Raw genomic sequence first — 17,136 nt, 5'->3', positions numbered from 1 at the left:
GAAGCTCCAGGGACATCTCCACATCCTCTTTGAATGACCAACAGGTCAGAAATCAAAGTGTCTGTCCCCTAAAAAAATAAATGAGCGAACCCATAACTCATCCCATTTTAGAGGTGACAACCACAACAACTTTGGCTCTATTTGAACTTGTCTCTCAAATGAAGCTGCCGGTCCCCAAAATGGTTGTTGGTCGTCAGAAAGACAATTGACCACAACATGAGAATCCTCAGTTCCTAAAAACCATATTTTACTCACTGCGAGTGGTTGTCTGCTTGATGTGTCCGCCCAGCAACTCAACGGAATACACAGCTTTGAGTGAGCAGCTCTCTGCCAAGGCCAAACAACTGTCCTCCAGGGCAGTGGTCCCCAAGCTCGGGCCATATGGCTGGCTGTACAGATAGGTTGGGGATTTTTTTATTTGTATTTTTAACTAGCAGAGCAGGAGATGGGGCACCCCTCTCCCCACCCCATTGATAATTAGCTTTTGATCGGGCCTAGCCCCACTCCCGCTCGTCAACCATTAGCTTCACATTGAGAAGCCCCGTTGGCGATTAGCTTCAGAAATGTAGCAAATAGCAGTTGAACTTTGTAATCATGTTATAAAATACTGCCAAGTACTGTAAAAGAAATGAGTTAAGCTTTCAAAACTTAACTAACAGTGGCCCGAGCATAATTTTCAGGGTGGTCATTCTGGCCCTATTTCCTACCAGTATGCTCTTCTGTAATATCACACAACCCAACATCATGGAACAGTATGAACTAAAAAAAAATGGCAACTTCTTTCCCAACAAGTTCCTTGGATACACCACTCGAGCACATGTATTGACAACTGTTTTTGTTCCTACACAGAAGAGTGGTAAAAGTTGACTTTTCCACCCAGTCCACACCCCTGGTGTTTTTAAACCAAACATGAGAAGGTTTGGAGTGGGGGGTGAATGAAAGGAATTAACAACAAGTTTTGGAACGTATCTATGCACATCCTTGGACAGGATGTGTCGATCACAGCACTCCCGCAGCCATGGGTTGACCTGCAGAGGTGAACATTATGTGGACCATAGACAACACTCACCCGTGCAGATGCATACAGTACGAGCAGCTGTGCATGAGGTGCGGTGGTACCGTTATGTGTCAAAAATGTTCATCAGGCTTCGGGGCTTGAATGATAGCGATCCATGAATTCTGCCTATAAGTGACTAGGCAAACGTATAACATGACTGGGAAAAACTAATCCACGAAATGCTGTTGCTGTGTCTAGATAGAACACATTTTGTTTTTGTTATGAGGTTTAATGATTTAAATTTTTTGTGTTGTCTGTGCCATTTATAAGAAAATGCAAAAAAAATTAAATCAGACAGTGAGAGAATACTATATGCACTGTATTGTTTTCTTTGTATGTGGCCCACTTAGGTGGTTCTTCCCCCCCCCCCCCCCCCATATGAGAATGTCACGACAGAGACACTTGACAGTAATTAAAGCAATACACTTTTATTAAAATATGGCCTCTTTTCCTCATGGAGCCATAACACAAGGCTTCTAAAATCGTTGGAGAGAACCCCCAAAAAGGATGAAAGTGACCAATGTTTTTATTCAACCCCTAATTTGCTCATTAAAATATTTGAGCATGGTGGTGAAATTCAAAACCAATGTTTCTAAAATAGTCTGTCCACTTTGTTACAGGACAAGAAAGTGGAAACGTCAGCTGTGTCACAGACAGCAGATGTATGTGGACTGCTCCATTCCAGGTGTTGTTCTTACATGAAACTAAGTTGGTGGGGGTGGTGAAGGTTGTAAAAAGACCCACAGACCCATAACCCCGAACGATCAGGTTGAAATATGATTGTGGGCCTCAAGCTAGTATAAGGAAAGGAAAACATACAGCGAAAACTCTAAAGCACATATGGGGGTTAAACAGTGAACGCTTATAATGCGGTGACCAATCTCAGCACCTTGTGCCGTCTTTGGGAAAGCAATTTTGTGCAATTAGGAAGCACTAAGTATGCTTTCACAGAACAATAGTTACAGAGAGCAGTCAAAAGTGCTCAGCCAGTCTCATTAAAAACTTCTTCCTTGAGGTGAACCGTCTTTGGTTTGTAAAGATAACCCTGCCTGGTTGTTCAACATGAATTAATCAATGCGAGGTGGTCTGCTGTGCCTTCAGATAAAGTCAATGTGAAGTGGAAATGACACGCTTCCATGCTCTTGTTTTGGACTTCACACTGCTCATTGACTGTGGCTGATTGCAAGCTCAGCCTGGGTGTTGCCTGTCCCATCAAATTGTCCTCTCAAAGTTGAGGAGAAAAAGTGGAGAGAATGTTGTTTTGGTTTCTATTCTTCTTTACACTGCTTAAATCATGTGGTTGTGCTGCAGGGTGTTTGGGGAACAAAGAACAATAAAGTTCACCAGAACAGCAGTAATTGGAACAGGAAAGTTTAACAGTTATCGCATAGTCTGCTATTCATTAGACTTGGTTTCACTGGGTAAATGTTGTTACTAGATGATTTACTTTGGCATGTCTGCCCCCTTTCCTGTATGATCATTGAGTTGGCTGTGATGGAGGTCTTGTTTTTCTTTTTTAAATCATAAATATGTTTTCTTTGGGGCGGCACGGTGGACGACTGGTTAGAGCGTCAGCCTCACAGTTCTGAGGACCCGGGTTCAATCCCCGGCCCCGCCTGTGTGGAGTTTGCATGTTCTCCCCGTGCCTGCGTGGGTTTTCTCCGGGCACTCCGGTTTCCTCCCACATCCCAAAAACATGCGTGGTAGGTTGATTGAAGACTCTAAATTGCCCATAGGTGTGAATGTGAGTGCGGATGGTTCTTTGTTCCTATGTGCCCTGCGATTGGCTGGCAACCAGTTCAGGGTGTACCCCGCCTCCTGCCCGATGACCGCTGGGATAGGCTCCAGCACGCCCGTGACCCTAGTGAGGAGAAGCGGCTCAGAAAATGGATGGATGGATGTTTTCTTTGGAACAGAGCTGGTGTCACATGAACATAATGCAGCGGGAGCTCGTCATTGTCACCATGCCTGCGAAGTCTGGCAGTTGAGGTAACGGAGTGGACATTGATGGCGGCACTATTTGGTTTATTAGTTTGGAGTTTTTATGAGTTCAGCTTGCTGCAAGCAACAGCTGTGGATAATTGGCACACTGACGGCGCACAGGCTCCATGTTTAATTACTCTGCTAGATCACACTGTAACTTTGGGCCCAAGTGAACCCACACCCTGGTCTGACCTAAGACTGCTATCTGCCAAGGCTTATATAACAGAATCACACCCTTCTGCATCTGACGTGAGCACAATCAAAACAATTGAGCTAAGAGAATGTTTGGGAAAGGCCTCAAGACAATCATTGGTAATATTCTGCCCATGCTTATGAATTTACTTAATGAAACCTAAAAGTTTTTCACATTTGATTTGATCATTCAGAATGCTGCAGATCGAGTTCTGACCAGAACAAAGAGATCAGAACATATTACTCCAATTCTAAAGTCTCTACACTGGCTCCCAGCCAGCTTTAGAATCACATTGAGTTACCTTGTGTATGATATGTGCTATATAAATAAATTTGCTTTGCTTTGATGTGATAGTGGTGTCGTGATATACTGATGCTGACAAACGCAATGCAAAATACATTTATGCTTATGTTTACTACATAATCCTTTGGTTAGAAGTTCTACATACATAAGTAAAGCACTCTTCATCCTCAAACATAAAAAGAAAGTAAACACAGTTACGTGCAACTTAGACAGTTGGGAAACAAGCAGTATTGTGCTAGTCCACAGGTGAACGGTGCAACAACTTGAATAGTGAATCAAAGCAGAAGTTTTATCAGAACGAGACATTTCCTCATTAAAAGAACAGTAAAGAATAGCTCGGAATACTTTTCTTCACTTTTCCTGACTTACTTCAGTAAGTGACACTGGCTGCTTGTCAAGCTAGCACTATGTATTTTAAACTCCTCCTTGTTGATTGGCTACTAAAGGATGTGACAGGTTTTTTTCCCTTAAAAAGTACTGACCGTTTTCCAATGACTCTTTCCCAGTTGGATTTGTGAAACAGCCCCTTTCATGAACCCTGCCCAAGTAGCTTTTCCCTGTGAGGTTGTATTTTAGTGTCGTTAGATTACACGACACTTGGGTAAATTTCAGACAAGACAATTTCTATAAGATAAATGTTAACCATTCTACACTGACTGAAAAAAATACTGACATATAGTGTCATATTTTCTGTCTTACATTAATATCACTGTGTCATGAAAATTTTTCAGGGAAATACAGATACTACTTTAGTCTGTTGTATCATTTGAGTCTCCATGGTTTATACCATCTTGCATGGTCACATGATACACATTCAGTACACAAAGAGCATACTGATTACTGGAAAGGGTATGCTAACAGAATCTCATGCACTGCACATTTTGGAAACTCCCAGCCCTGAGCAAATATCCTGGTGCAGTATGGTTCATTTTGACACGGATTGTCACAGCTGCCTTTGGCCTTGACTTCATCATAGAGAGAGCCATTGAAGATGACGAGCAGAAGAGAGACAAACTGGTTCGCCCCCCCCCCCTCGCCTCAATCTTGAACAGTTTGCCCCCTCCGCCCCCCTAAAAAAAAAAGTAACGCTAGAGGGGTCGAATGACATCATCCCACAATGCAGTCAATTTCCCTTGTAGTATTACAATCTTGTATGCCTGCATAAGTACTGAACAAAGAGTGTTGTGTGATCGAGCGCTCGTGTTGCAGTCATATTTGTGCTAGTAAACACAGTCACACTCAGCAATCAAGTTTTTCTTTGCCTGTTGCAGTCCTTCTTATTTGCAGGACATCGAAACGAAGTTGTCTGCCAGATGCAGATGTGGTGCTACAAGTGGAATTGGAGTTGCTGCTTCTTGTAAATAGTTTTGCTCTCATCTGCATAACTTTTGTCTTCTGAATGTACTTAGTTGTTTACTCAGTCTGAGAGATGCATGCTCTCTGCCCGTTTGTGTGAATACAACAAAGTGATGTTTAAAATGGGCCGGTCAGCTGCCTCGCCCTTGAGGAGCTGATGACATCACTGCAACTAAATTGAATGTGGATTCAATTAAACCTTCTGATCTGCAGCCGTTCCACACCAAGTGGAACAAGAAGTCACTTCACTTAATGTTGGCCTCAGACCTCGAACACTAAGCTGGCCTTTGTAACTTTGCAATCAGCACATGTGAAATGATTTTTGTCTTGTTTTTTCCAAGTCACGTGTGCTCGCCCGTCTGCATATTCACACTGTGCTGCTGAGTAAACCTACCCTAAGTGTTAACAATCTTTCGTGTCAGTGTGATCATAGCACCACCGAACAACTGAAGCTGGCCTCTGAAAGCAATCTGCTTCAACCCACATACTGTCTGTTAATGTGCTTACATTAACAGACAATATGCAAGCATGAGGTCGGAGGAAAGAGTCAATCATGGAAACACCAGATTTTTCCCCAACGGTGCCGCATGACAGACCTGGGACATGTTACATTTTTATTAATGTAATTAAAACCAAGCATGCGAGCTCAGTGGAATGTTGATGAATATCCTTCAATAACTTTGCAAACAGAAACGTGTAACCGACATGTCTGAGGAGCTACTAAGTCTTGTTGAGGAGCACAGACAACAATTGGATTTCCATGTACCTATAAATTGAATTAACATCTTGTAAGCAGCTGATGTGCACTACCCCTCTCTATTCTCCAAACGAGCAGCATATTCAACCATCTAATAATCTTTTCTCTTGTCAAAGTTGACCCTGAGCTATTTTCATCTCTCTGGCATACTGCTCAAGGTTGCACCAAATGCTACACCACAAAAGTCTTTGAACCTGGACTTAAAAAGGACAAGCTGAAATTTGGTGGCGGCAGTGGAGTGAAAGCCATGCATAATCATCACCATACAATTAGCATTAGGCCACTCACACACATACCACAAGCATACACACGCACTCAGAAGCACTACAGGATGCAAAGCATAATTAGTCTCAACTGCAACTCTCTGCTCCTAAGCAGACTCTTTGTGTCTGGGGCCACCATTCTGCCAAACGTCTTCAGCGCATGGTATAACCCACCGAACCGCCACTGTTATTCAAACAACTTCCTACTTCCAACTTCATAATTTATTGATCCCTGAGGGGATTGTCTATGCACTTGAATGAGAGATGTCAGAGTGAAGGGCTTTAACAACTGTGTTACAAACATGAACAAATTCAACAGTTTTTACAAATTAAAGCTGGTCCCTAGTCTTCATGGCAGCAGCGTTACAGAATGACCTGCTGCCCCAACTTGTGTGCAAATGGAATAACTTGATTTCCTTCTTCACAACAGAGACGCATACAAATAGGGAACGATAACATCAACGCAAACTCCACATGCATGAATGACATGAAAGAGAGAAGAAAATAAAACCAATATAAACACAATCAAAAAGCTACATTTCAAAATTATATGTTATAATGAGTAACTTACTGCATAGCAGTAATGTGCAGAGCACCAGGGCGATAGCAATGCCGTTCATCCTCCACATGGTCAGAGTGGGATGGGAGTGAAGCGCGTGCTGGAGGTGGTGTGCTGAGTGAGTGAAGGGGCAGGGAGATGGGCGTTTGCTGTGAGGTCTGAGTAAGCGGGATCGGCGAGCAGGATAAAGTCTGCCGTGTGCCGTCGTTCTTTATATGCCCTCCTCTCTCTCTTTGTCCGAGTGTGTGCTCTGTTCACACCCCAATTCAGTTAGACTGTTTCTCCTCAGTTTAACCGTCCCCTGCTTCCTCTCATCATATCCATCTAGTGCGCCCGAGAGATATAGTATGTGTCACAGCTGAGCTTCCTCTGTGGTGGACATTTCTGACAGACATAAATTTTGTTTGGTCGATACCTCATGACATTTAATAAGAAACAAAGCCTCTCCAGTGGTCCATTTGTAGAACAATGGGTGTATCAATAATGATGACAAAGAGAGACAAATCCTAGCAGCCAGACATTTTTGACATTACAGCCTTATTTCAAAACAGATTCAATTAATTTTTCCCTCAAAATTCGACACAAAATTTGAATATTTAAAAAAAGAAAACAAAAAAACTGAGCTCGGGTGCGTTGAGCTTGATTCAACTTAATTGGACTCGACCTGTGGTAAATTCATTTGACTGGACATGATTTGGAATGGCACACAGCTGTCTATTTAAGGTCATGCAGTTGACAGTGCATGCCAGAGCACAAACTAAGCATGAAGTTAAAGGAATTGCCAGTAGACCTCTGAGACAGGATTGTCATGGGGCACAGATCTGGGGAAGGGTACAAAAGTGAGTGATCAGCAGACGCAAAGGGCAACCATCTCAACAACAATCCGCCAATCAGGCCTTTATGGCAGAGTGGCCAGTGGTCCATCCATCCATCCATTTTCTGTACCGCTTGTACTCACTGGGGTCATTCCTTAGTAAAAGGCACATGGAAGCATGCCTGAAGTTTGCCCTAAGACACCACAAGAACTCTCAGACCAAGAGACAAGATTATCTGGTCTGATAAAACAAAGACTGCACTCTTTGTTGTGAATGTTATGTTTGGAGGAAACCAGGCACTGCTCATCATGTGGCCAATAACATCCCTAAAGTGAAACATGGTGGGTACAGTATCATCCTGTGAGCATGTTTTTCAGTGGTAGGACCTGGGAGACTAGTCAGGATTGAGGGAAAGATTAATTCAGCGATGGACAGATTTAGAGACATCCTGGATGAATCCCTGCCCCAGAGAGCTTTTGACTTCAGATTGGGGCCAAAGTTCATCAGACAGGACAACAACCCTAAGCATACAGTAGGGATGTCCCGATTCAACTTTTTCACTTCCGAACCGAGATTGCAGCTTTGAATTTTGGACGATAAGGATATCGGTCCAATCTGATATCAGCATAATCAGACAAACTTTGAATCGAAAGTACTAATTAAATATGTGCGTGTGGGTATATATAGATCTATCGATAGATAGATGGAGAGATAGACAGACAGACACACAGACACTAGAACTTCTTGAAGCAATTGTGCAATGCTGCTGTGCACGTCTTGGCCTCTGAGGGGCAGTGTGATACATGCAATGAGCTACACACTTGCAGTAACAAAGAAAGAAGAAGTCACAATCAAATATTGTTCTTATAACTCGTTTTTCACAGTTTGAAGAATGTATGCCCGAGAGTGTTGTTAGATTGCCTGTTTGAATGGGGTTATACAGCGTATGTGTACAACCCCACTTCCAATGAAGTTGTGACGTTGTGTTAAACAAATAAAAACAGAATACAATGATTTGCAATCAAGTTTATCAGTTTGAACATTAAATATCTTGTCTTTGTAGTGTATTCAGTTAAATATAGACCGAACATGATTTGCAAATCATTGTATTCTGTCCCTTCATTGGAATTGGGGTTGTATGTGCGTGTGTGTGAGTTTTTAAAATGTATTTAAAAAGAAAACTTTTTTTGCACATTGTGCTGTGTGGATAATTTTGAGGAAGACACTATTCCATTTTGCAATGAATGTAACAAACATGGAAAAAGTAAAAGGCTGTGAATATGAATACTTCTCAGATACACTGTCAATTAAACTTACATTTCCTCATTCTTGAGACACTCTGAACAGGGTTGGTGTATCTACCACAGTGATATTACATATACAGTGCCTTGAAAAAGTATTTGCCTCCTTCTCAAATTCTTATTTGCAGTTTCCCCACTTTAATATGTATCATCAAACAAATGTGAATATCAGACAGAGAGAACCCAAGTCAACATAAAATTGAGTTATTAAAATATTTTATTTCCATCCATCCATCCATTTTCTACCGCTTACCCGAGGTCGGGTCGTGGGGGCAGTAGCTTTAGCAGCGACGCCCAGACTTCCCTCTCCCCAGCCACTTCATCCATCTCTTTCGGGGGGATCCAGAGGCGTTCCCAGGCCAGCCGAATGACGTAGTCTCTCCAGCGTGTCCTGGGATCTCCTCCCGGTGGGATGTGCCCGGAACACCTCACCAGGGAGGCGTCCGGGAGGCATCCGAATCAGATCACCCAGCCACCTCATCTGGTTCCTCTCTGAGATCCTCCCGGATGACCGAGCTTCTCACCCTCTCTCTGAGGGAGAGTCCGGACACCCTGCGGAGGAAACTTATTTCGGCCGCTTTTATCCGGTATCTTGTTCTTTCGGTCACGACCCACAGCTCGTGACCATAGGTGAGGGTAGGAACGTAGATCGACCGGTAAATCGAGCGCTTCGCCTTTCGGCTTTGCTCCTTCTTTACCACAACGGATCGATAAAGTCCGCATCACTGCAGACGCTGCACCGATCCGCCTGTCGATCTCCCGTTCCATTCTTCCCTCACTCGTGAAGAAGTGAGAGTTGGAGATCACTGGTTGATGAAGCCAACAGAACCACATCATCTGCGACAAGCAGAGATGCAATACTGAGGCCACCAAACCGGACCCCCTCTACGCCTCGGCTGCACCAAGAAATTATGTCCATAAAAGTTATGAACAGAATCGGTGACAAAGGGCAGCCTTGGCGGAGTCCAACCCTCACCGGAAACGAGTCCTACTTACTGCCGGATATGCGGACCAAACTCTCACTCCGGTCGTACAGGGACCGAACAGCCCGTAAAATATTTTATTTATTCAAGAAAAAAGAAACCTGGCCCTGTTTGAATAGGTAACTTCCCCTTAAATCATGAATTAACTGTGGCTAATCACATTTTTGGGAAAGGCCTGCAGGCCTCCCTTGCCTCGGTTAAGGTCAGTGTTCATGACTCAACGAAAAAGAAGAGACTGGTCTAAAATGGCATCCGTGGCAGAGTTACAAGGCGAAAACCACAGCTGGCCAAAAAGAAAATAAAGGCTTGTTTTACTTTTGCCCCAAAAAATAAATAAATGAAAAAAATCTGACTAATTCCCCAAGACTTTTGTGCGAATATTCTATGTGATTGATGGAACCATGATTTCTATTCTTTACCAGAAGAAGAATGAATTAATGAATTAGAAGAATGAATGAAGAATGAAAAGAATGAAAGAAGAAGAATTCTCCTGAAGAAGAATGTTCAGGTATCAGTTTGTGACCATAAGCTCAAGCGCACTTGGGTTCAGCAGCAGGACAATGATCCAAAACACGCAAGTCAACTTTATAATGGCTTTAAAAAAAAAAAAAAGTGGCCTAGTCAAAATCTGGACTTTAATATGATTTAAAAAAAAAAAAAAAAAAAAAAAAAAAAAAAAAAAGTGGCATGACCTTAAAAAGGCCATGCATGATTGAAAACCCTGCAGTGTTGCTGAATTGAAACAATTCTGGACAGACAAGTGGGCCAAAATATCTCCACAGAGATGTGAAAGACTCATTGCTAGTTATAAAAAACGCTGGATTTCAGTTTTTGCTGCCAAGGGTGGCCCAACCAGTTATTAGGTTTAGGAAACCATTACTTTTTCACTGGGGCCCCCCTCTGGAGCCAGGCTTAGATGTGGGGCTTGAAGGCGAGCGAATGGTGGCCGGGCCTGCGCCCATGGGGCCCGGCCGGGCACAACCCGAAAGGGTAACGTGGGTCCCCCTTCCCATGGGCTCACCACCTGTGGAAGGGGCCAAATGCTGGGACCTTGGCGAGCCGATCCCCGGCAACAGAAGCTGGCTCTAGGGACGTGAAATGTGACGTCACCTCTCTGGAAGGGAAGAACCCCGAGTTGTGTGAGGTAGAGAAGTTCCGACTAGCTATAGTCCAGTGAGACTTGGAAGGGCGTGTTGGGAGGAACGGCCCGCCAGATCAGAACCCGAGCAATGTTCTGTTATTGGACTTCTGTGCTCATCACGGATTGTCCATAAAAAACACCATGTTCAGGCGTAAGTGTGTCCACACATGCACTTGGCACCAGGACACCCTAGGTCGCAGTTCGATGATCAACTTTGTGGTCGTGTCATCGGACTTGCGGCCGCATGTCTTGGACACTCGGATGAAGAGAGGGGCGGAGCTGTCAACTGATCACCACCTGGCGGTGAGTTGGCTCCGATGGTGCGGGAAGATGCCAGTCCGATATGGCAGGCCCAAACGTATTGTGAGGGTCTGCTGGGAACGTCTGGCAGAATCCCCTGTCAGAAGGAGTTTCAACTCCCACCACCGACCGCACTTTGCTCATGTTCCGGGGGAGGCGGGGGACATCGAGTCCGAGTGGACCATGTTCCGCACCTCCATTGCTGAGGTGGCCGACCGGAGCTGTGGCCGTAAGGTGTTCGGTGCCTGTCGTGGCGGCAATCCCTGAACCCGTTGGTGGACACAAACGGTGAGGGATGCAGTCAAGCTGAAGGAGCTTTCTTGGCCTGTGGGACTCCTGAGGCAGCTGATGGGTACCGGCTGGCCAAGCGGAATGCAGCTTTGGTGGTAGCTGAAGCAAAAACTCGGGCATGGGAGGAGTTCAGTGAGGCAATGGAGAAAGACTTTCGGACTGCTTCGAGGAAATTCGTGTCCACCATCCGGCGTCTCAGGAGGGGAAAGCAGTGAGCCATCTACACTGTGTATTGTGGGGTTGGGGTGCTACTGACCTCGACTCGGGATGTTGTGAGTCGGTGGGGAGAATGCTTCGAAGACCTCCTCTATTCCACCGACACGCCTTCCCATGAGGAAGCAGAGTCTGGGTTCTCTGAGGCAGGCTCTCCTATCTCTGGGGTTGAGGTCACCGAGGTGGTTAAAAAGCTCCTCGGTGGCAAGGTCCCGGGGGTGGATGAGATTCGCCCGGAGTTCTTAAAGGCTTTGGATGTTGTGGGGCTGTCCTGGTTGACACGCCTCTGCAACATCGCATGGACATCGGGGACAGTGCCTCTGGATTGGCAGACTGGAGTGGTGGTCCCCCTTTTTAAGAAGGGTCACCGGAGAGTGTGTTCCAACTACAGGCGGATCACACTCCTCAGCCTCCCTGGTAAGGCCTATTCGGGGTTGCTGGAGAGGAGGACCCGTCGGGAAGTCGAATCTCAGATTCAGGAGGAGCGGTGTGGTTCTTGTCCTGGCCGTGGAACAGCTCTACACCCTCGGGAGGGTCCTCGAGGGTGCATAGGAGTTCACCCAACCATTCTACATGTGTTTTGTGGACTTGGAGAAGGCGTCCGACCGTGTCCCTCGGGGAGTCCTGTGGGGGGTGCTTCGGGAGTATGGGGTATCGAACCCCCTGATACGGGCTGTTCGGTCCCTGTACAACCGGTGTCAGAGTTTGGTCCGCATTGCCGGCAGCAAGTCGGACTCGTTTCCGGTGAGGGATGGACTCCGCATAGGCTGCCCTTTGTCAGAGATTCTATTCATAACTTTTATGGACAGAATTTCTAGGCGCAGCCGAGGCGTAGAGGGGGTCCGGTTTGGTGGCCTCAGTATTGCATCTCTGCTTGTCGCAGATGATGTGGTTCTGTTGGCTTCATCAACCAGTGATCTCCAACTCTCACTGGAGAGGTTCGCAGCAGAGTGTGAAGCCTCCAAATCTGAGACCATGGTCCTCAGTCAGAAATGGGTGGCGTGCCCTCTCCAGGTCAGGGATGAGATCCTGCCCCAAGTGGAGGAGTTCAAGTATCTTGGGGTCTTGTTCACAAGTGAGGTAAGAATGGAACGGGAGATCGACAGGCAGATTGGTGCAGCGTCTGCAGTGATGCAGACCTTGTATCGGTCCGTTGTGGTAAAGAAGGAGCTAAGCCGAAAGGCGAAGCTCTCAATTTACCGGTCGATCTACGTTCCAACCCTCGGTAGAACAAGATACCGGATAAAAGCGGCCGAAATAAGTTTCCTCCGTAGGGTGTCTGGGCTTTCCCTTAAGAGATAGGGTGACAAGCTCGGTTATCCGGGAGGAGCTCAGAGTAGAGCCGCTGCTCCTCCACATTGAGAGGAGCCAGATGAGGTGACTGGGGCATCTGATTCCGTTGCCTCCCGGACGCCTCTCTGGTGAGGTGTTCCGGGCGCGACCCAACGGGAGGAGACCCCGGGCACCACCCAGGACACGCTGGAGAAACTACATCTCAGGATCCTCCCGGAAGAGCTGGATGAAGTGGCTGGGGAGAAGGAAGTCTGGGCGTCCCTGCTAAAGCTACTGCCCCCGCGACCCGACCTCGGATAAGCGGTAGAAACTGGATGGATATCTACGTGTGGTTTTTATTTATGCATTTAGAACATATGACTTATTTGTCCTGAGAAAGAGTATGAAACATTTTGGACACGTAACTTTATCAAAATTTATACAAAATGGAATAAAAATGATTATTATTTTTTTTTAACTCAATAGCGCTAACACAAATTGGGGGAGGGGGTCAACAGTCATTTTTGTAGATATCACAGCACAGCATAACTTCGCTCCTCCAGTGACAGATGTCTCTCTTGTCCTGTTATTAGTCTGTGGATATTCAAGTCACTAGTCTTTGTTCAATCTTTTTTGCGTTCGCATCATTTGCTGTGTGGTATGTGTACGAGGTCTGAGTTTTTAAACTTGTGACTATTAGAAATCCTTGGTTTTTAAGTTACTTTGCCACCAGTCTCTTTCAGTTGGATTTTTTAACATTACATCTTTTACATTTACATTTTGAGTGCTTGCTGCCAAATCTCCAGGATGCTTTGATGCATTTAGGTCCACCAGACTCGCTCGGCTCCCACCACACCATGCATGGGGACAAAATTGCTAAAACCCTTCTGCTACTAAACATGTCGTTACATGTATTTTGGTAAAAACACCTTAGTATTAGCTGGCTAGGCACAGAGCTTGCTTATGTAACAGGCATGTATACGCTGCATTAAAAGGCTTGGGGCCAGTGAAAATCTCAGCAAATGCAGTCATTGGACAATGATGCATTGAGTCTCCCAACGCACCAAGACAGCAATCTTCGAACACACCCAAAAGTCTCTTGTTTCAAGGTTTTAGCTCAAATATGGACACTTTTGAAATACTGTAAGAAAAATCTGAGCACTTATAAGTAATAAGGAACTCAACAAGCTTATTATTGGTCAACAGGAAGTGCTCCCAGTGTAGTGTACATGGCTGAGGCCTGCAAAAGCTCATACCGTCACACACAACACTTTCCTTTGGTTTGTGTGTCCCTACTTACAGTAGATGAGTAACAGCATATGGTGAATCACAGAGTGACAGTTCCAAGTACTGTACATGTTATACACCCACTTTTTTAATGCACGCGCACAAACAAAGCATGAGGCCGATTGCATGATGGGACCACGTCAACAGAAAGTGAATGCGTGGTGTATGGCAGGCATAGGTTGCTGGGTGTTCACCATTCATGTTCACAGATGTTTTGTTCCTGGTATTCTGGCAGACCACATCTGGAAGCACCTCACGCCTGTTTTTTTTTTTTTTTTTTTTTTTTTTTTAAACTGCTTAGAGTTAAACAAAGCAGCCATATGAGTCACATCTAGCTATTGTCTGGGAAACAAACCCTGATTTAAACACTTTATACGTGGTTTGAAAAGGTTTACATTTTACTAAAACATTAATATAATTGGACTTGATACTTCAATTATCATATTTAATGCAGCCCTATGGGGGGCACAAGCCAGTGCAAACTGTAGGCCAGTCCCAAGCCCGGATAAATGCAGAGGGTTGCGTCAGGAAGGGCATCCGGCTTAAAACTTTGCCAAACAAATATGAGCGTTCATCCAAAGAATTCCATACCGGATTTAACAACGTCCGCCACCGGCACCGTCAACCCGCAAGAGCCGTTGCAGAAGCTACATTTCCCCATGCAGTTCTAAACCATGAATTCATTTCTTCCCTTTGTCATCGCGTACCTATCCACCCCGGATGGTGTATAAAAAGATGCCTGCGAAATGACTGATATTTCAGGAGTGCGGATGGAAAGCGCACGGCTGGAGTCAATGGCAGAGGAAGGGGCAGAGATGTGTACAGTACATTTCGTGAATTCCCATGGACATACAATAACAAATTCATGTTACTTGCCGAAGTCCTCACAGAACTACGGAAGCGTATTGCATTCACTTTGATTAAAAAAAAAAACCTCCTGTTTTTCTGAGTAATTTTTTGGAGGGCTTTGTTTTTCTGACTATTTTTTTCTGTTTTTCGGACTAATTTTTTTTCCGCCTGTTTTTTGGACTATTTTTTTGTTTTTCTGACTAATTTCTTTTCCGCCTGTTTTTCTGACTATTTTTTTTCCTGTTTTTCGGACTAATTTTTTCCACCTGTTTTTCTGACTATTTATTTCTGTTTTTCGGACCAAACATTTTTCCACCTGTTTTTCTGACTATTTTTTTCTGTTTTTCGGGCAAATTTTTTTCCCACCTGTTTTTCTGACTAATTTTTTTTCTGAGTAATCGGGACACATCGAACTCACGCGAGAACCTGTGAACTACAAGTGACTCTTTGCGGAATCCGTAGTAAGCAACATGACCGGCTTATTCAGTTTGATCAAGTTTTATTTTAATATGGGTTTAAGACACTGGGAGATACTCCTGTATTTGAGTCACATAGATGGTATTGTTATTAGTTTGTCGACATTACGCACGCACCTGCGGACTTTGCGTTTGTTCAGGAGGAAAGCCCATTCAGATCTGCTCGATACAGCAATGTTTGTCCAGAATCAGTTGGACAGATATGGTATGCTCCATGGATACAAGATGATGCATTTAAAATGCATTCAGGCTGGCTACGTGGTGACTCAAGAGACGATCAGGAGACTGATGAAAATACTGGACCCGCACGGTGTGCAACTGAGGCGCCGGAATCGGCTTCGCCGGCGTATGTACCACAATCCCGGCCCAAACTTGTTGTGGCATGTAGACTCTTATGACAAACTCAAACCATATGGGATCTGTATCAATGGTGCAATAGATGGTTTTTCACGAATGGTGATATGGCTACATGCTTACTCGACAAACAGTGATCCTAAGATAATTGCTGGATACTTTATTAATGAGGTGTCATCAAGGAATGGGACTTCTGCCCGAATTCGTTCGGACCTTGGCACCGAGAACTGCTTTATTGAGCAAATGCAGATGTTCTTGAGGCACGACCATCTAGACAACTTTTCGCACAGATGTTATCTGTATGGATCGAGCAATCACAACCAAAGAATAGAGAACTGGTGAGGCTTTTTAAGGAGGCAACATGCACAGTTTTGGATGAACCTGTTCCATGATTTAAAAGACTCAAGACTTCTTTTCTGGTGACTTCCTGGACAAAAGTATCATTCAGTTCATATGTCTTGAAATAATAGAGGTAAGAACTGCAACCCCCCTCCTGCCAATTGTCTACCTACTTCCATATTGTACTTCACAAAAAGAAGTAGAATACCACCCTGTGGGTTAGTTTTGGTGTGGTACTAATACTTAGAAATGAGTGTCAAGAGCTCACTCTTTGTAGGCTATATTCAAAACCTTAATCAGCATAATTGTATTGTCAGCATAATATAATTACTTAAATGAAATAAAATGTTTATGTCGGTATCTTGATGTTTTAATTAAGACTACTATTGCGCAGATGTTTAAATTGGAGCTGATTTGTACTACACATTGGCTAGTTAAGTGCAACATATGTACTGCAGTTGGTATATAAAATGTGCAAACTGATTTTATCACGATTTTTCTTTAGCGAGAACTACAGGAAGTTGTTCACCTCTGGAACACTCACAGAATTCGCCCATGCAGAAATGCTGCATCTCCAGGTGGGCGCCCAGTGATGATGTACACCCTACCCGAACTTTTTGGAGCCAGAGAGTACTTGAAAGAGGTATCTCGAGAAAAGATAGAGATCTGCAGAGGAGAATGCCTTCATAGAGGACCGTACTCCTGTGATGATACAGTGTTTGACATTTGTTGTCTCCCCATGGCAGAAAACAGTCTTCATCCACCCACCTCTCCAGAGGAAGCCATCGAGCTTTACATGTTCTTACGTGCTTACATACGAGCGCAGATTTCATGAACACAACCTGCTTGCTCTACAGGATCAAATGACAGGATCATGTAACCCTCCAAAAATGGTAGACCTTACGCACCATGAATTTAACTGTAAAGGGTATTAAAACAGTAAATTACTGTGAATTTGCTCCAAATGGACATCTCCACATTGTGCCTCGTATATCTTCTTTCTATTCCAGAAAAGCAAACGTCCAATGTATGCATGAAAAAACA

General features: G+C 44.5%; 1 protein-coding gene and 1 long non-coding RNA gene across 4 annotated transcripts in view; one reads left to right on the top strand and one right to left on the bottom strand.

Annotated features, from left to right (window-relative positions):
- cd34 (CD34 molecule) overlaps positions 1-6,670 on the bottom strand; it is an 18,186-nt gene extending 11,516 nt beyond the window's left edge. The window contains exon 1 of the mRNA XM_061793671.1: positions 6,484-6,670. Within this exon, the coding sequence (XP_061649655.1) occupies positions 6,484-6,541 (58 nt within the window). The 5' untranslated portion in view covers positions 6,542-6,670. The remainder of the gene's footprint in view (positions 1-6,483) is intronic.
- Positions 1-17,136, top strand: part of LOC133487319 (uncharacterized) — a 26,146-nt gene extending 9,010 nt beyond the window's left edge. For all 3 annotated transcript variants that reach the window (XR_009791288.1, XR_009791287.1, XR_009791286.1), the window contains 2 exons: positions 1,678-1,742; positions 16,598-17,136. This is a non-coding gene — a long non-coding RNA (uncharacterized LOC133487319). The remainder of the gene's footprint in view (positions 1-1,677; positions 1,743-16,597) is intronic.

This window comes from Phyllopteryx taeniolatus, chromosome 1 (assembly GCF_024500385.1).
Source record: "Phyllopteryx taeniolatus isolate TA_2022b chromosome 1, UOR_Ptae_1.2, whole genome shotgun sequence".
NCBI lineage: Eukaryota > Metazoa > Chordata > Actinopteri > Syngnathiformes > Syngnathidae > Phyllopteryx > Phyllopteryx taeniolatus.
The sequence above is the reverse complement of the archived record's forward strand: the minus strand, read 5'-3'. Positions and strand labels throughout refer to the sequence as shown.